This window comes from Manis javanica, chromosome 3, assembly GCF_040802235.1.
Source record: "Manis javanica isolate MJ-LG chromosome 3, MJ_LKY, whole genome shotgun sequence".
NCBI classification, from domain to species: Eukaryota; Metazoa; Chordata; class Mammalia; order Pholidota; family Manidae; genus Manis; species Manis javanica.
In genome coordinates, this window is record NC_133158.1 from 117,742,043 (window position 1) to 117,762,974 (window position 20,932).

The 20,932-nt window shown below is 38.1% G+C and overlaps 1 protein-coding gene across 7 annotated transcripts in view; it reads right to left on the reverse strand.

Moving 5' to 3' along the window:
* Positions 1 to 20,932, reverse strand: part of TP63 (tumor protein p63) — a 210,159-nt gene that overhangs the window by 60,854 nt on the left and 128,373 nt on the right. For all 7 annotated transcript variants that reach the window (XM_017652464.3, XM_037024257.2, XM_017652465.3 and 4 more), the window contains one exon: positions 14,758 to 15,012. In XM_017652464.3, coding sequence (XP_017507953.2) covers positions 14,758 to 15,012 — 255 coding nt within the window. The remainder of the gene's footprint in view (positions 1 to 14,757; positions 15,013 to 20,932) is intronic.

Here is a 20,932-nt window from a genome sequence, read left to right on the forward strand (position 1 = left end):
CAAAAAATATCCAATATGAGCACACTGACTGACTGTGAGGTGTAGTCCAAATGCATTAACCTACCCAGCCTGGCTTGTCCTATGTTTTGAGCTTTCACGTCTGTAGTTCCCTAAGTACGAGCACAGCTTTTGGCAGAAGAGTAGAGTTTCTGTCTCAGAACTAGCATAGCATGCTTGCCTCCATGCTTTTACTCCACTGCCCTGTCTGGAAAGAATGCTCTCCTTCCCACTTCCCCCAGCTGCCTAGCGCACAGTAGGTCAGCTGCCCTCTTCCTCTTCTGGTCCAGTCACAAAGACTTCTCTTCTGGATACACAGAATTTTTAATTCAAAGAGAACCTCAAAGGACACTTGATTCAATCTCTCATCTAAAACTTGAGTCAGGGTCTAGCCTCTATTTCACACACTCCTGAGGCTGAGTCCTCACTACGACTGGAGGCAGCACATTCCATCCCTATAGAACACTACCATTCTTCACTTTCACCCTGGGATCTGTGGCCTTGTGATTTCCTCTCTTTGGTAGTAATTGTGCCCTCTGGGGCCATCTAAACAAGTCCAGCATGTGGGCAGTTACAGGAAAGCAAGCAATAAAAGAGGAGCTTTGCACAAGCGATTAACAGCTTACACATTCATAACATGATTTCTATTTCTTTTGGGGTTGAGGCTGGAAAAGTACTTCTTCCAATGTCCTCTCCCAGAGGATATTAATTTTTCTCAAAATTGTTCTCTTTAAAAAAGGTACTGTGTTTAAGGTACATGCACATCAGAAATATACAGAGCAGTGTACCTGGGTGCCACTCAAAGCCACAACATAAATATCCATCTATCTGGAATTTCATTCTTAAAACTAGTTTTCTTTATTTTTTTTGGTATCATTAATGTACAATTACATGAGGAACATTATGTTTACTAGACTCCCCCCATCACCAAGTTCCCCCCACATACCCCATTGCAGTCACTGTCCATCAGTGTAATAAGATGCTGCAGAATCACTACTTGTCTTCTCTGTGTTGTACAGCCCTCCCTGTGCCCACCCCCCACACATACTACATGCTAATCATAATGCCCCCTTTCTTTTTTCTCTCCCCTTACCTCTCCTTTCCCATTTATCCTCCCCAATCCCATTCCCTTTGGTAACTGTTAGTCTGTTATTGGGTTCTGTGAGTCTGTTGCTGTTTTGCTCCTTCAGTTTTTTCTTTGTTGTTATACTCCACAGATGAGTGAAATCATTTGATACTTGTCTTTCTCTGCCTGGCTTACTTCACTGAGCATAATACCCTCTAGCTCCATCCATGTTGTTGTAAATGGTAGGATTTGTTTTGTTTTCTTCTTATGGCTGAATAATATCCTATTGTGTATATGTACCACATCTTCTTTATCTATTCATCTACTGATGGACACTTAGGTTGCTTCCATTTCTTGGCTATTGTAAATAGTGCTGCGATAAACATAGGGGTGCATATGTCTTTTTCAAACTGGGCTGCTGCATTCTTAGGGTAAATTCCTAGGAGTGGAATTTCTGGGTCAAATGGTATTTCTATTTTGAGTTTTTTGAGGAACTTCCATACTGCTTTCTACAATGGTTGAACTAATTTACATTCCCACCAGCAGTGTAGTGGGGTTCCCCTTTCTCCACAACCTCGCCAACATTTGTTGTTGTTTGTCTTTTGGATGGTGGTGATCCTTACTGGTGTGAGGTGATTTGTCATTGTGGTTTTAATTTGCATTTCTCTGATGACTAGTGATGTGGAGCATCTTTTCATGTGTCTGTTGGCCATCTGAATTTCTTCTTTGGAGAAGTGTCTGTTCAGCTCCTCTGCCCATTTTTTAATTGGATTATTTGCTTTTTGTTTGTTGAGGTGCGTGAGCTCTTTATATATTTTGGATGTCAACCCTTTATTGGGTCTGCCATTTATGAATATATTCTCCCATACTGTAGGATGCCTTATTGTTCTACTGATGGTGTCCTTTGCTGTACAGAAGCTTTTCAGCTTGATATACTCCCACTTGTTCATTTTTGCTTTTGTTTCCCTTGCCTGGCGAGATATATTCATGAAGAAGTTGCTCATGTTTATGTCCAAGAGATTTTTACCTATGTTTTTATCTAAGAGTTTTATGGTTTCATGGCTTACATTCAGGTCTTTGATCCATTTCGAATTTACTTTTGTGTATGGGGTTAAACAATGGTCCAGTTTCATTCTCTTACATGTAACTGTCAAGTTTTGCCAATACCAGCTATTGAAGAGACTGTCATTTCCCCATTGTATGTCCATGGCTCCTTTATCATATATTAATTGACCATATATGTTTGGGTTAATATACAGACTCTCTATTCTGTTCCACTGGTCTGTGGGTCTGTTCTTGTGCCAATACCAAATTGTCTTGATTACTGTAGCTTTGTAGTAGAGCTTGAAGTTGGGGAGCGAGATTCTTTATTTTCCCTTCTCAGGATTGCTTTGGCTATTTGAGGTCTTTTGTGGTTCCATATGAATTTTAACACTATTTGTTCCAGTTTTTTGAAGAATGCTGTTGGTATTTTGATAGGTATTGCATTAAATCTGTTGATTGCTTTAGGCAGGATGGCCATTTTGACGATATTAATTCTTCCTAGCCAAGAGCATGGGATGAATTTCCATTTATTAGTGTCTTCTTTAATTTCTCTTAAGAGTGTCTTACAGTTTTCAGGGTATAGGTCTTTCACTTCCTTGGTTAGGTTTATTCCTAAGTATTTTATTCTTTTTGATGCAATTGTGAATGGAATTATCTTCCTAATTTCTCTTTCTGCTAGTTCATTGTTAGTGTAAAGGAGTACAACAGATTTCTGTGTATTAATTTTGTATCCTGCAACTTTGCTGAATTCAGATATTAGTTCTAGTAGTTTTGGAGTGGAGTCTTTAGGGTTTTATATGTACAATATCATGTCATCTGCAAATAGTGACAGTTTGACTTCTTCTTTACCAATCTGGATGCCTTGTATTTCTTTGTTTTGTCTTATATCGCCATGGCTAGGACCTCCAGTACTATGTTGAATAACAGTGGGGAGAGTGGACATCCCTGTTTTGTTCCCAATCTTAGAGGAAAAGCTTTCAGCTTCTTGCTGTTAATAAAGACTAGATTTTTAATGAGGTGAAAAAATAGATACACTTAAACACACTTTTATATTAAAATGAAAAATTAAAACAGTTTTATAAGAAAAATAAGACAAAACAGGACTTATATATCTTCTGCGGACTAGTTCAGATTATTCCCTCAGGATGCCCAAGGAAGAGATTCATTTTCCTCTTCTAATTGGGATAAGTTTAAAAGTACTGTTCTAATACCACACCCACCCCACAGTAGAAAGCTAGGCACCAGCAGCTAGAGTTACTCCATGGAGAGGACTCCCTATTTCATTTCTCATGAATCTGTTGGGGCAGGCTTAGTCTAAATTACAATCCTAAATTTATGAACCATACAAAAAAACAATCACCGTTTACAAGGCACACTTTACAATCATTATATTTAATCCTATCGGTAACAGTGCTACTTAAAGATTCATTAGCCCCATTTTAGGGATAAAGAAGCTGCCCTGGAGACAGTGTCTTCTTCACCAAGGCCACATAGATGGAAAGAGATGGAATTCAACCCCTGGTCTATCTTACCACAAAGACTGAATTCTTTCCACTTGTCACCCTGCCTCCTTAGGCACTTTTATTTGTCCCTGCTTTAGTAAAACAGCCATAGAGTGCTTGCAACAAGAGGCAAGGATGTGCTGGATATCCAAACACTAAGATAGGTCACAGTGTTTTTAACCTTCAGCCACATAAGATAACTAAAAAAGAGACACTGTACGTATCTCCCATATTTTACAGATTATGCTTTATATCACACCTTATTGCAACTTAGTGATTGAGAGAACATTTTCATTTTTAAATCAGGACTTTCTGGAAAAAAAAAGATCATTCTCTATTCTGCTTAAATGTTTCAAAGTATTTAATTTTCTGTTTCTGAAGTCTAAATTCCTATGTCAAACACTTAAGAAAGCAATAAATTAGGAGCTAATCTATGCCCCACAACCATATGTCCAAGTGACAACTTCAAAACAAATTTCTAAACCATTTATAAAAAGAAAATCTGTTAGTTTGGGAATGCTTGTAAGAAAGATTTAAAAGGATATAATCTCTCACTGTTCATATAACAGCATGAGCAATACACAGGCAAAATGTATCTATTCTAATTCTCCATGCAGTGAGCACAGCTGGCCCTCTATTGAGACCAATGACAAAAGACATCCAAGTAGCTCTGGTCATTTCTTTGTATATGTGGATACTCGTAAAAACTGTCCAAGGCAAACGGTAGGAATGTCAGAATCAAATCTAAACTCTGAAGTTAGGTTGTGTTCTGAGATAATAAAGGAAAGCTTAGATTCAAAAATAATTCAAGTAAAAGATACTTCTAAACAGAAAGAACATAATATAATCCATTACCAGGGAACATTATGAAAGAACAGTATAAATTTAAAGATTATCCATGGTTGATGGTTTATTTTTAACTGATTAAAATAGTTACTTGTCAAGTATCCAAAGGCAAAGGGAATAAAGTCAGATGAAAGCATTTTAAGAGAGTGTGTATTTATTTATACTTGTATAACTTCAACACATTTTAGGCATAAGAATAAGGAAAGGAGAAAGAGTTTACTTATCTATATGGGTTACTTGAAGAGGAAATTACTAATTAGCCCAGCAGGATACAATTTGTACACATCCATTCTAACTGTGGAAGTAAAGAAAAAATTATTCTAAATTTCTATTATCAAAATACTTTCTATTTTACCTGTTGGTCAATCTACTTTATCTAATCAACTAACCATTTCCCCAAAGACTTTCCAATTAATTCTGTGGTTTTGTACGGAAAGGTTGGGAGAGCGAGTGTAGGTGATAAAACAGTGTCTAAAGGCAAGCACCAAATCCAAGGTCTAATATACAGCTCATGTTCTTAAAGGCCTATCAATCACCAGGGCAAAGACACAGAATTCTCTCCCTTAACCCTGCTTGCCCTTCTCATAACCAGCTGTTCTAGGGGATGTTTTATCCCCTCAGGATCATTGTGCTTTCGAGAGTGTGATGGCAGGCAGGGATAGGGCACACATACAAAAACTGTAATTTCAAATTTGATAGAACCTGGTTTTTCTTTCTCTTTTTCTTCCTCAAAATCTTAATCACATCTTTAATAATTGATTGTGTTTTTTTAAAACAAAGGATGGTTTACACTATAGAAATTTTTTAAATGTAATTCTTAGCAAAAGAAATACATTTGGTACATATCCATTCTAGTTTGACTAGAGAAACATAGGTTTCTCAAATGATTACACATCAAATGTGTCAAAATTCTGGCATGCCAAAATGTTAATTGTATTGTTTATTATAATTGAATATCAGCTTTAGATAAGTTTATAAAAATAACTGTTAAAATTTTATGTTGTAAGTAAACTTAATACACATATGTCAAGGCATATAAGATATTTCAGCACATTTTATAAGACTATGATTCTCATTTTATTTTAAATGATTACAGTGGATTACAGTAGTCAGACTTTGCTTTTATTACATACAGTTAATCATACCTATGACTACCTGATGACAATTCATTGGTCAGAAATATAATCCATAATTATAATGTTGTTCTTATGGGAAAATGAGATTTGCTTTTCCAAGAATATAAAGTAGTAAAAAAAAAAATGTAGAGACAGTTTATGTTGTTTAACATCAGGGTTCTGTATTCTTAAATATGAAAATTTCAAATTAACACAGGGTAGAAGGAATTAGTAGGGAGAGAAAAGGAATACCTTTCAAGTCCAAATTATGATTAGTGTAAATTAATTTACTTGTTACTAACCATAGCAGTATATTTTTATTTGTAAAAAATATATGTAAATTATATTTTTGTATTTTTATGAAAAGGAAAGTAAATTTCTCTCTTAAAGACCTTGTAAAAGTGATCATAATATACAAGTTTTTTACTGGTTCTGTTGAAATGGTACCAGTAAAACACTGAGACTGTTAAGAAAGTAATTGATTAATGGTTACAGCATCTAATTAAACATGTTTTAAGAAGAAACTATTTTACATTAGAAAAAATACATATGTACATATGTGATTATGTGAATGGGTATTTTTATAAAAACATAAAATATACATATAAAACATGTATAATGCAGTTTAATCCCATATTTATTTATAGGGATTGACATATCGACACTGTTTCATTTCATGTCTGCATTTAAATGGAAAACCTCAGAAAACTGCCTGAATTATAAGCATGGATACAATGCTGTATTCAACCAGGTAAATTTAGAAATAAAAACCTAGGATAATATAATGACATATGATGTTTTTAGTTAGAGGATCATCTCTCAGGCTCCCAAACTACCTCATAAACTTTAATTAAACCTCACAGCAGTCCTGCCAAGTAAATATGATAATACCCATTTAACAGATGGTCAGAGACAGAGCAACTTGCCCCAGATCACACAGCTCATTAGTATCCAAAAGTTGTCCTTCTAAGCCTTGTGTTCTGTTCAATGATCTGTGCTCTTTACAAGCCTGTCAGATGACGTCTCAGATTCAAATGAGGACCCTTCAGCTAAGCAATCGTTATTTTTCCCATTTAATACAACCTGGCGACTATTCAAAGAAAAAGTCTTTTGAAATGGTGTCCCATCTTTGTTATGTTTTTGACAAGATTTAGTGCAGATGACCCTCATTAAACAGCATAAAAACTAAAGCAGAAATAAAAACGAAATGAGTAACCCATGAAGGAACACCTGTTTGATTAATGAACTTGAAAAGTCAGCATTAACTCTGCATAAAACAATTAGAAATTACACTCCAATTCTTCAGGCCTTACTAATACAATGACAAGGTGACAAGTTATACTGTTTTCTTTTTTTCCTACGAAGTCATGGGTCTTCATCAGATTCAAGCTAAAATGAGAAGACTCATTCTGTTTGTAAAGTGAAAATCCGTCCCTAATTTACCTCATAATAAATTAAATTGTGGGTCTCTGGCCAAATCAAATTTTCTTTTAAATTCCACGATAATGGGGTTGTAATCATTATTGAAAATCATGTGAGAGATGGTTGCTAAGATCATTACTGTAGGCCTCTGTGTGCCTAATTATAGGAGCCCTTGTACTAAAAACCATTCCATGAATACAAAACATCTGCAAGGCTTCAAAGAGTCTAACATTTTCCTTTACAACAAACTCTTTTTTAATCTCAAAGAATTGGAAGTTGTTGAGCAGGAAGCTATGCTTTCTCAACCCTCCTTCCAGTCACAGTGACCTGAGTAGATAGACTAATTATTGCTGATATAAAATATGAGGATTCATTTCATATGCAATTGCTTTCACTTATGATATGACAACTGATTGCTAAACACCTTTCTTGAGAAAAATTAATATATCTGCCTTTTTCCACCAGAGTGGGTAACAACTATTGCAAGACTTGACTGGGTCACAGTATGGAATGGATAATAGTGGGGGATGCAAACAGGAGAAAGCACAAAGCTCATACATGGTAATGCACCCAGAGCAACAATCCCACAGTAAATGGCACACATCGCCAGGGGCTGATTTTAAGGAATCTTTGTCAAGCTTAATGATATGCTGTATTTGTTTTGAGTCAAAAAAATCGTAAGACATTATTCCCTGTTTATACCTCAACTTTCAGATGAGTTTTGTTCCTCCCCACTGTGTGCCAATTAAAACTAAGTCATCAGTTAGTGAGCTGAGAAAATTGATTCGAAACTCTGTAAATCTACCTGCCCTTTTCTGATTGCAGCTTTAGCCAATTTTAGAGAGGTAAGTTACAGAGTTCCATACATTCTCCAATGATAAAAACAAAAGTCAGTTCCTTTCTTTATACAAAGGATATAACATTGCATTTCACTATATTTTTTATAAAATAAAAATTATGAATAAGAATGAGAATGTAGAAAGGTCAATTTTTGCAAGAAAACAAACTGGGAAAAATCTATAATCACAATGTGTTGCATAGTTTATTGTGGGAAAGGATTAGGCTACACATCTTTTTAAAGGGATAGAGAATATTTCTGAATGAAATATATTTATTAGTAACCTTCCCCTTAGATTCTTGCTCTAGTTTCCACTTACTTATTTAAACTTCAAGTGATCTTCCCTTTTCACTGTTAAATATATTTCAAGGACAACATCAGCCAGCCTATTGTTTTGTTTGGTCTACAGTGTTTTATAACTTTTTTTTTTGAATTATTATTGTCACTTAAAGATCCGAAATTTCACATGCAAATCCAGGTTTCTAACTGTTCCTGAAAAACTAATCTTTTAATACCAGGCCTACTTTTCCCTGTGATGACAGGCTAGGGTTGCACAGCAGCTGCCACCATAAATGGGGTATGTAGCTCATCTTGCCACCATCCTGTTCTCACCATTTGATTCATTTATGCGTCCTCCCTAACCCCCGCTGATTTTGGGGTTCTCCACCTCTATGGTAGCTCATTACTGGTAAAGTAATTTGTTAAACAAAAAGGGCCTGATGATCTGATTCCAGGTCTTGATGGTATTTCCTTGGTAATTCATTTGTATCATGACCCTCGCCATATTAACCTATCATTCCAGGAAAGCAAAGCTACAGCAAAAAAACAAGAGACTGAGGGCTGATAATATCTATAAAACCAAACTGGCCACTACTAATGGTAACATAGTGAAGAAGGAGGAGGAAAAGGGGGAACATAAGGAGAAAAGGGAAGGAGAGGAAGGGGAGGGTAGAGGACAAGAGAGGAGCAGGAGAAAGAACAAGAAAAAAAGAAAAAGGATTTTTGCTCTTAATTCTTTTTGAAGTAGAAAAAGAAATGGAAGCTTTTTAAAAACATCTGCTGTTTCTTTTTAATCAGTGGTTAGTTCTTGTACTATTAGATATAATAATTTTTTTTTCTTTTAGATAGAAACTCTACAGTGCACTCAACAATCACTCAGAATCGTGTGGGAAGGCCATAAACATTAGATTAGGCAGAACTGGCTTATCACAAACGCATTAACCTACAGTCAACTACCAAACTAGCAAACATGCTAATTAAGCCATTCTGCTCTGGACTGTACACCACACCCCTGCAGCCAGTCTTCCAGTGGAAACTCATTTGTAAATCCAAAACCTGAAATTAAGTAACATGCACTATCACCAAGAAGCTCCCAACCTTTATGTAAGTCACTCTTCCTCAATATTCGGTGAACTTAGAGACAGCTTGGATAACAGGTAAATATGCTCCATGTCATTTTTTTCATCAAGGGAGGGGCACAGAAAGGCACTCCTGTATGTACCTCAGGAGATTTACAGGACAGCTAGGGCAAGGAGTGAAAAGAGCCTTTTTGTGATTAACACATGTATCACTGGCAGAAGCCAAGTTACTGGTTTCTCTCCTGTCCCTCAGGAATGGAAGCTAACTGCTGCTCAATTGTATGACTAGCTCCAGCCCCAATCAAGGCTCAAACTTTGAAATGTGTTTCTTTTGTGAAAGGAAACTGATAAATCATATTTACCATAAAAAGTTCATTTGTACATCATGTCCTTTGATAGGCTATTCTAAAGAGTCCAAGATTCCAGAAGGCCATGCAACAGGCTGGCTTGCATTAGATTTCTGCAGAGCTGGCAGCTGTATTCTGGAAGTCTTACATTACGGGAAACCTGATGACAGGGAGGGTGGGCCACAGTCATGCATCTCAGCTCACCTGTGGAACCAAGGGGAGCGAATCTGCAAGACCCAAATTCTGGGATCAATGGAACTCTCAGGGGAACTGACTGTTCCCCTTACAAATGCCACCTCCCTAATCTCTCCATTCACTCAAGGCAGATTCTTCAAAGCTCTGAACATGATGTGAGGCTGGCATGATGAGTAAAGGCAAGGAAGAGTGCCCTCCGTAAGTCATGGGTGAAAGCCAAAGCATCAGACTCATGGGCAGCCAAGGGCAAAGTTGAGGGCTACTGCTTGGAACGATAACTGTTTCCTCTAACCATGAGGAGAAAACAAAGTTTCTTAATATTTATTAAGGGCTTACTGTATGCAGGACATTGTGCTTGGCGCTAGGCCAGGATGCCTGCCCTACAAGACGCTGAAGTATAGGAAAGGAGAAATCACAATAGCAAAAAGTCATTTCATGTTGAAACGCCAGAGTCATTATTCCAGACTGAGCACAAGAGGAAAACACTAACCTGAGAATTTTCAGTATTTGCACACAGAGGATACTGTGTGTCACAGGTCATGAAAAATCAGCTCTCGAACTGACAAAGGTGTGTGAAGTTGATCATGAAGGAAGACTGATCTATACTCACAGAGTCCTGGTCACCAGAGTTCAGTGCAAGAAAACACTCTGCCCCCCAGTCTTCTCAATTCTCAAGTAGGTGTCATAAAAAGCTTATCGTTCCCTCTCCAGCAGCTCCAAGAGCATTCCAGATGAGTGCACATGATTCTTTTTAATGGCCATATTTTGTTATATGGTCAGGCCACCATTTATTGAACCAGTTCCCTACTGGGGAGTGTATAGATTGTCACCAGTACTTTGCCACCACAAATTAATATGCCAGTTCTTCAATAAGTGAGATCCACTGTTATTCTTTATTTAACACAGGAATAAAAAAAAAGGCATCCTCATCAAGGAAGTGGCAGATTAAAAATGAGACATAAATGACAGAAGTCAACAGGTTCTTCAAACTGGAAAGGGCCCTTCCTCATGCTGCATCTGCTTGGGCAGGCTTAAGAGAGCAGCCCAGCCAACCTGCAGAAAGCTGCTCGTGGGAGAGCCTGTTATCGTGCTATGTCATCTATTCATGTATTTGAATAGTGGATAGTATCACAGCCCCTTGGGGCTGGAGTATGCATGTTAATAGTCTGAAAGAAAGCACTAAGGAAAAAAAAAAAACAAGTAGAAGACATTTTGTTTTGCATTCTCTCAAATTATTACATGTACAACTGAACCTTCAATGCAACTATAATAAAATTCCTTCACGAAACTAAGGAATTCAAATTCTGACTCAGTAAACACTTGTGTGTCTATGGCTAGCCAGATGCTGATAGGGGCACTCACATACGTCACATAATGCTCACGATAAGGAAAATATTAATAACCTCATTTGTAGGTGGGGAAAGTGAGGTTCAAAGAGGTTTGAATTCTTTGAGCAGGTTTTACATGCTGCTTATAAATTTCAGGGTTAAAATCTCCATCTACGTTTCTTCCCCTTCCCATGTTACCATTCCATCAACTGTCCCGTGGCTGATGGATGCCAGCTACCACACTAAACCATCCCTTCACTACAGTAAAGGGTAAGCCTGTATGAGTAGCTGCAATTACACTGTAGAAATGACAAAGTCTGAAACTAAATCCTAAATTCAGTGTTGGTTTGTGTGTGTGTGTGTGTGTGTGTGTGTGTGTGTGTGTGTGTGTGTGTGTGAAATAGAGAATATGGAAAAATGTTACAACACTTCACTTTATTTCATTGGAAGAAGTTTAAAATAAATGCTGATACTTTTATGGAACTGGAAAGATAATCACATTCCTTGTTTGAAACAGCAAAGGCAAAGGAAATGTGCCTATATACTTTAAATATATTAATTATATTTTGGCAGTAATTAAGCGTAAAACCAGAAATTAAAAGAGAAAAACGCAACACGAAAGGATGACAAGTGATAAAATGGTACTAAAAAGATATTTATTAAAGAATTACCAGAAGACTATGCAGTCAGCGCGGCTGCTCTAATGACAGCTGCTTCTGCTGCTTCCAGTTTGTGGGCAGTTTTAAAACACGGTGTCTTATTTTGAAAAATTGCCTTAAAATGCACAGATGCCTAAGAAACAGGTGTTATATAATATGTCATACAAAAGTATCCTCTCTCAGGGGCTCAGCTTCCTACCACACCAGGCCTGTGCCCCTCTGTATCTCTGTCCTTCCACCAACCAAGAGGAAAGAAAGTCCAGGGAGGAGTGTGGAGAGACCTGACCGGGTGTGAGGGGCTCCTGGGCTTCCTTTCTCTCCTTGCTGGTGATTAGCTATGTAATCTTTACATTCTGAGTTCTCCATATTTATAAAACTGGGAATAACAACCTGGTTTATAAGGCTCAACTGAGATTAATGTATGGGAAAATACTTCTAAAACTGTGAGGTCTACGTATAAATGTGAGGATATATAATTTGGATCAAAGAGTTAGATGTTGCTATGCTCAAGATATTGTGGTTCCAAAGAACTTACATCTTTTTAGGTGATTTCAGCAGACACTGAAATGAGGGTGCAACTGCCCTAGATTTGGAACATAGGCAAATGGGCTAAAATAAATCTGATTGTGAACAAGAAAGAACTTAATAAAAATATAAAGAGTACGTGATACCCTACTGGGAAAGAACAAACAGATAATTCAATCACCTTATTCTGTAAAAGCTACCCTGTAGACAAGTGAACAGAAACCCAAGAAATGCAAACTAGCTGGCCAAGGTCACTCATGAAGGGTAGGAACAATACTTGATTAGAACCAAAGTCCTTCAAAAAATTTTCTATGCTGATTATTAAGACTATCTCACCTTAAGAAAACAGTGGGTTTCACCATACTCATCCTTAGCCTCATCAGGGACACAGACTGAATTCTAGAAAGATGAAATCACTTGGCTAAGGTCACAAAGACGATGACAACTAGAATCCAGGTTTTCTGGGTCCCAACCAGTGCTCTTTCCCATTACCACAAAGCCTACCCCCTTTTCAGGGTACTGATGTGACTGTTGTCACATGTAAGGAAATTTTACCAGGTACTCCACAGAATACGGTCTCTACTTTTTAACCCACCACTTAGGTCGACATCCCGAACCTTTTTTGTGGGACAATTGATTTCTTTGAGACAGTGACTTGGATGGTTCAGAATTGTGCTGAACGTGAAAAAAGTTTTAATATTCTGTATGAGGAGGGAATGAGGGAGGAAAGCTGATTTAATGTCATCTTTGTATCAGGCTCCATCCCCATGATTTTTTAACCATCTTAGAAGGGAAATGATTCATCATTTAGCAGCCCTAATATGCCCACCATCCCTTCAAATGTGCTCACTCCTGATACAGTGGCCCTCTGCCTGTGGCATATAAGAAACCGTGTGCCTTGAAGTCCAGTGACTATGCACATCCAGTTCTGACCCCCACTCTAAAGCACATCAATGCTGCACTTCTAGAACAGTTATTCTAAGGTTCTTCAACAAAATATTATGTAGATCAGTCAATCAATATTTATTTAAGGCCTATCAACTCTTGAGTTCACTCACCTTTAGTGTCCATCTCCAGGTTTATTAATGTATAAACAAGGCTAAAGATTATGACACAATTGATAAGTAATACACGTAAGAGTAACCAAGTTTTAAGCTAATACTTAGACTTTATGATTAAAATATGAACCACGACAGAACTGCTTCTCACACCATGAAAGAAAAACATGGAAATACATTTTTAGACAACTGGGACATTCTGATGTGAAAAGGTAGAAAAAGAAAAAACACACTCCAGTTGGGGATCAGAACCAAATCCAGCTGCACACAAGGCTCTGTCACTGTAGGGCTATCACTTCACTCCCATATTCTTCAGCTTTCCTTACTAGTACATAGGAATTACAAAACCTGTCCTACCAAGCTTACAAAGAAGTGAGGACAAAATGAGGGAACACGTACAAAATGACTTTGGAATGTAATGTTACAAATGCAAATTATTTTATAAACTCTGTATAGCTGAATTAAAGCCTGAGGTGAACTAGAGGCTATGACATAAGAAGAAAAATTCTTTCCAAAGACACCTATTTGTCAAATAGGAGGGGAAAAAGTTAAAACAATTCTAAAGCTACTTCTCAATAAAATGATGATATTTGGAAATATTACTATAATCCGGGCAAACATTAAATTGTTTGACAAACATACATGCCACTTTGGTCTTGGGCATTCTTTGATCAATCAGTTAAAACAGAAACGAATACAGTCTCCCTTGTGTTTGAGCTTTATTCATATTGTGATATGTTACAAAATAAACTTTGGAATAGAATAAATGTTCTTGTACCTTTTAAAAATATTCCCATGCTTTCCTAGAAAATTCATATATGGAAAGTTTTTTCTTCTCAACATTTTTATTCAGAATCTCTGCACTAATTCAGGGCTCTGGTAAATACTTTTAGAGGCTTATCTGGGGGGCAGATTGTTTTTAAATGTACAGAACTTGCACATGTAAACAAATTTAGCCCCTCCTTAATTAATGAGCTTCTAATTTCTTATTACACCTTCTTTGTGATTTTACTTATTTTTTAAAATCACACCTTAACATGACTTTACTTCTCCCAAATAAGACTGGTTACTATCCCACATTCTGGGGACTGCAAACACATCCTATGACTATGCTACTTCTCCTTGGCATAAAGATTTATATTTTTCCAAAAACTTTCACACAAAGCACCTTCCAACATCCTGAAGCAGGCAAGAACACACGGGCTGAAATTGCTAGGTGCCAGCCAGAACACCAGAACTTTGATTCCCGGATCCAGGCTTTTCCCACTAAATGGTACTTTCTCTCTCTGGTTCAGGGCTAAGTATTCAAAAACAGTATGTTCTGAGAGAACTGGGAGGCCATAACTGCCATTCAGTATGACCTCTAAGCTTCAGTGGGGGAGAAATTCCTGAGGATAAGGACAATCCTAATGCTTGTTACTCATGCTTAAGGGCATAGAGGGGCCCGGTGCACTTACCGTCCAGGTGGCTGACTTGGCAGTGCTGGACTGCTGGAAGGACACATCGAAGCTGTGCGGCCCGGGGTAGTCGGTGTTGGAGGGGATGGCAGGGGATGGAGAGAGGGCGTCAAAGGTGGAGCTGGGCTGCGCGTAGGGCGAGGGTGCCGTGACGCTGTTCTGTGCGTGGTCTGTGTTGTAGGGACTGGTGGACGAGGAGCCGTTCTGAATCTGCTGGTCCATGCTGTTCAGGAGCCCCAGGTTCGTGTACTGTGGCTGCAGGACACCCAGAAGAGACCCCAACATTAGCCATTTAAGCTGTAAATCATTACTCCAAGGTAGGCACCATTTAGTGCATGCATTCTTTAGAAATCCACCTCAGGTGTGCAATGCCTCACATTCGAGGTAAAATGACCAACTCATGAGGTACAGAGAGAGGTCTGAGGCGTGTGTGTTTGGCAATGGCCCACACAGATCACACGGCTGTCTGTGCAGCCTTTCTCCCCAAGAGCATTTGCAGGAGGTGTGCTTATTTACCAACTGGGCAAAAAGTGCCAGTGTTCAGTAGTGTTGAAGAATTCTTTAGAATAAGTGAATACTACTTGCTGTTCCTTTTATTAATTTTTTTTCCCTCTGCCCTAGCATTCAGAATGAGAAAGACCACTAGATAGATATGTTCTAGGGAGGATTTAATCACCAAATTGTTGTATATGGAGCAAAATCAGATATCTCCCAAATTTCCTTTTAGTCTTACAATTCTAAATCCTGTCCCAGGGTACCAAGAGTTCCCCCCAAGGGACAGACTCATAAGTACTGAAGGACATGGATAGTAAGATTTGGGAGAGCCAGCTACGTATTTTAAAAGGCTACATGCTGGTATGTCATCTGAACACAGCCTAGTGTTTCTCTGTTTTTTTCATTTTCCTTGTAGCAGTTTATTCTTTTCTAAAGTGGAATGTTCAAGAGAAATAAAAAATGGTAACTCATAAGTATATCATGCCATGCAGTTCCTATGCCAGATGCTTTTATGTCTTCTGGGTGAATGGGCACAGTACAGGTACTCAATAAGATGTTTATGGAAAGAATGAACTAACTTCTTATTTATTCTGCAAAAAAACAACAACCCTTTACTGTGTTACTATCAAGGAGGGGAAGCAATTTGGCCGAACCCTGGCTAACAAAGAAAAGAGTGGGGATTCTGAAATCCAATCTTCTGATTCTGAGTCCAGGGCCCTGCCCACGCCCTCATACCTGTCAGCCTGATCAGATGATTCAAGTCATTCCTAAACCTGAGTCAAACTGGACACATTTCTGAAAGAGGCAAACTAGCCTCCGGTACAGTGTTCTCTTTGTGAAACCTTCTGACACATGGAAATCTCATTGTTTCTTCAAGTTAGCAAAAGGAAAACAAATCAAAAGCAAGAAGAGGAAACAGTTCTGTTGGTACTTATTTTATAAAGGAAGTGAGAAGGAAAGGAAACTTCAATTGACATAGAACTCTGAGAGTCCCCAACTAAGCAAAACTATAGAGGATTCACAAAGATACAGATGCTTGGAAACAATTTCAATTAAGCTTCATTAAAATTACTTTACTAAACTGTAAGTATTTCACACAGGGAGGAGAAACTACAGCCTCTGCCATTCCATTCAGTCCAGAGAGCATCTGTCTAAATGTTAACGGTCGCACGCCCATTCCATTACATTTATACATTCGCATTCCACCGCTGAATGCCGCGTCCCCATTTGCTCTTCAAATAACTCTTAATCTCTTTACACTCATCCCCACGCTGACAAGAGCAGCTGTTTGTCTTGCCTTCTCTCCCCTCTGCCTTCTGCAGCTCCTCGTCCTCTCCTCTCCTCCATCTCCCATTCCCCCTGTTGAGAGGGGAGGCCAACATGAAGGTGAGACAACTAGGGGAGAAAAAAAGGAACCCCGCCGGGCTCTGGACAAATGCCTGCACACCCCAGGCTGAGGAAAAGTTCTCTGGTGTGCACACCTGCGGCAACAGCCTGGAAAAGGGATTGAAGACATGCTACTTGTGTTCAAGTTAAGGGTCAGCAGACAAAACACTCCCGAGCATCCTGCAGGAATCAGATAATGCTCACAGAGGCACGTGCTCCCCTACAGCAGTACAATTAGAGAGGCAGCCACCCCTGACAAAAAGGACAAAGAAACTCACCGAGCACTTGCTCACAGGCAGTAAAAGGCCTCCTGGGCCACCCATTTCCTCCTCCTTCTAGCTACACAGAAAGGAACCTCAGCTAATTGTGGGCTTGGATGAGAACAAAGAAACGTGGCCCTTTGAATTTTTTTCAGTATATGTAAAGAGAAAAGTTTTGGGACTCAGCTTTAAAAGCCAATGAGCAAACACTCAACACTTCTTGAAGGACTTAAGAGACATGGAGACTCCATTTACCCCAGAGGCACAAAGGAGACCCCCAGAATGGCAATAAGACTGGCCCTATAGCGTGGCACTAAAGAAACAGACATGGTATTCTGGCTCTTGGACAGCAGGGAGAGTGCTGATGGTTACTCCGTTCAGCACCATAACTGTTAATTACATTCAGTTCAACTGGAATATTTTACTTAACAACAGGATTTGCTTCCAATGCTAATGCTTCAAGTTATGTAACCTAAAACTTTATTTCTTAGGTGTGGGCAAAGAGCTGCTTTTTATCAAAGTGGAAAACACATTTCAATTTAAACATGCCCCAAATTTTACTGTACAGAAACATAAGCCAAGTAGTTTGCTCAATTGTCTTAAAAAAAATAAAGAACAAAACCAACACTACTTTGAATTAGTTAGCCTAAACCATAAACAACAACAAATGTACTAAAGTAAGAATTGTATGATTGGAAATCTGCTTGGATACCTTTCTCAGGTTTATTAAAAATCAATGTTGTAAACCTGCATAGGAAATAGTACTTCTGAAATTAATTTAAAAAGCAGTTAGGTAACAACAACAAAAAACTGTTCTTATTTGCTCATTTCATTGATGTGAAGAAAGAGTGGACATGGTGACAGAGTACAACTGGGGGCCAAGGGCAGACCAACACAGCCAAGAAGAACAAGTGTTACACAGGCAGGACCAGCAAATAATTTGCATGGCCCGCTGCTAAATGAAAACGCAAGGCCTATTGTTCACACAGCATTAAGAGCATCAAAATAGTGGCAGCAGACCACTGAAAGCACAGGACTCTTCATGACTGTACCCTTTGCACACCTCCAAAGCTAGCTCTGTGCTGGATTAATGTAATAGTCATGCCTTATTTTCCTCCAAAATGAAGCTGGTGGAGTGAAGGGAGCAGTAGCTGTGTCCCTTCTTTACTTACAGTAATCCCATGAACACAGGGAGAAACTGGGGGCATGCTGGGGATGCTACTGCCATACCCATTGACAATGACAAGTCAAAGCATCTCAGAAGGTAGAACATGACACTCTCATATCAATCTCAAAAACTACCTCTGTGGAGTCCCCATTATCCCACATGTTTACATACAAAAGCTATCAGAATATTTGGATTGAAATAGGAAATATATTGTTCCTTTCTAACCACAATGTATCTTGACCTTGGAATAACCTTAACATGCACTCAATGAACTGAATACATGAAAAATGTTATATATCTACCCTACCATGTCTGAAAAAGGAGAGTCTTCTCTCCACAAGACATGAGCAAAAATGAATACAATGTGTCTGATGTCTCCTGTAAGCCTGATAAAGTAAAACAGTTGATTTCCTCTGTATTCAAACATATGCCTCATTTTCTATAAAATAACTTGGAAATAGAAGACTCATTGCCGGGACCCTCAAAAGTTACCAACATCTCTAGCTGGAATATATTCAGGATCAACACAGACTAGTTGATTTGACCACAGAAAGGATGACGCACACCTTGGTCACAGAGACCTGACATAGTCCAGGTCACCACAGATCACCCTGCGGGTACTCTGAAACATGGAATGGACATGATAAGTGTAGGGTTACCCAGGGGCTGAATCGCAAAACTACTTGTTTTCACCATGAGGAAAGAGCAAGTATAACTACCATTGCTAAATATAGGCAAGAGTGTTTTCTTGTTTTTGTTTTTCTCCTCTTATAAGTCCTGTTGTGATCTCATAGCCATCTACAGACTTTGACTTATTTCTTTACAGAACTTCAGTTTGGATGATTAGAATTAAAATAGTGATATAGAAGATGAGATTTTTTTCCTCACCAAGTACTACTTTAAAAGTGTCCTATACATGCAATCCCTTTAGTTTCATTTATTTTTCTTCCCTGGATTACACTGTTTAATGATCTTAAAATCTGAGTCTATTATGGGCCTGGTTTTTCTTTTCATCAGTTCAGTAATAATGTGGCAGTATATATCACTGTAAACAAAACTCAGTATTCAAAACCTGGGTTTATACTTAAAGTTCATGACATAATTACTTTTCCTATAAAAGAATTTCATATCAAAAAAGGATTCCAATCAAGATCAAGAATCATTTGATGAGTGCCATGGAAAGAGAGATGTAGGCATTATTTGTGTTTCTCAAAAATCTCTTTTTTCTAATATTATGGTGTGAGACATTTTCTAAGCTCTTTTTCCCACATGTTACTATCTGAAATAGCTAACTTATGTCAATATGACAACAATATATGGTAAGACGTTAATTACAAAAATGGGAATGAGAACCAAATCAGTGGTAGGAGAGGTTATAGTTAGGACATATCATCAGCATTTATTTATCTCACTTCAAATGTTCCCTTGTCACAGGAAATGATAACTTGCCCCAATTTCATTTGGAAGAAATTATATTTATAATCCTTGACTGACTGTTAGATGAGGCTAGGGAATTGAACATTCTTCAGCTCTTCTTACGTGCCTGAATGGATCCTAGTAGTGCCAAAGAAGTCCGAACTTAGCCTAGGTGATGTGGGGTGCAAGTCATGTGCCACTCATGTACTAGACACCCCTGGGCAAGGTCCTTGAACAGCACAAACCTAGTTTCCTATAAGGAGATTGATTTCTGAAGCTGAAATATAAGTCCTGCACCAATTCTAACATGGTAGATGTGACCATCTTCATTTGCAAAGCAATTTTAAAATGCTACGAGATCACTTTAAACAAAAATAAGATAACTCTTCTCCTTTAAACAGATTTGCCAGGCCAAACCTACAAATCTTAAGATATTTCAGGCAGCCTACACACTTTCCTCAGCTGATATAACCTTTCACCTTAGGCTTCATGGAACAGCTTTTGTGAACATTCTAAAGCCCCTCCTGGGAAAAGAAAACAGTTTTCTTCATGACCCAGGCTTTACAAAACATTCATTCGATTATGCTGTAGCAGACGGTACTACATTTTCACCCCCAAATATCAGCAGAATAGAGACTTCTTAACAAGCACTGCCCTAGGGAGAAATACTTGTCATTTTTTAGTTTTCCACCACCTGCCTCATCTGAAAGAATGATAGTTGTTTTATGCTAGAATCAAACACATTTGACTTAAAGTGCTTCGAAGAAGATATTTGTATCATAATGTCAAGTTCCGCCTTGAGAATTAGTTAGTATCACATTTTTCTCAAATCAGATTTTGTTAATGAAAATATTTTGCTTCTTTTGTCTTCCAAATGATCCGCAAAAGGGAATGTCTGGATGTAAAATAAACTCATACCCTACAGTGAACAAAAGGAAGAATAAAGTACCTGAACACACATGCACTTAGATGGACAGGTGGCAGGGAGTTTACTAGAATGTTTTATGTTCTGACAGAGTGTCAAGATTCCCTTGAAATCCAAGATTCCATAATTTAGGAGACAGCTCACTAAATGCCCCAACCATTGCCAAACAAGGGCAGGAGAGACAAATAAATACAAAGTTGGCTGACCAGGTGGGTAACAATGTTGACAAATTACCGACAGAGCACTTGGAAACCCAGAAACTGAAACGTATTGAAGTTAAAAGTTGACTCAAAGATACTTAATTTATATTGTATAGAGCTCAATTAGGTAAAGACAAAATTTAACTTCTATGATTTCAGTAATTATTCCCTTCTAGTAATAATGACAAAATTATAATCATGAGTATCTCATTTCTGAAAGAAACTGACATCACCTTTACATATGAAGGGAGCATTGGGCTTAGCAAAAAGTAGAAAGGTATCATTTTAATATTCAATTATTCTTGATTCAGAATGTAAGGAAAAA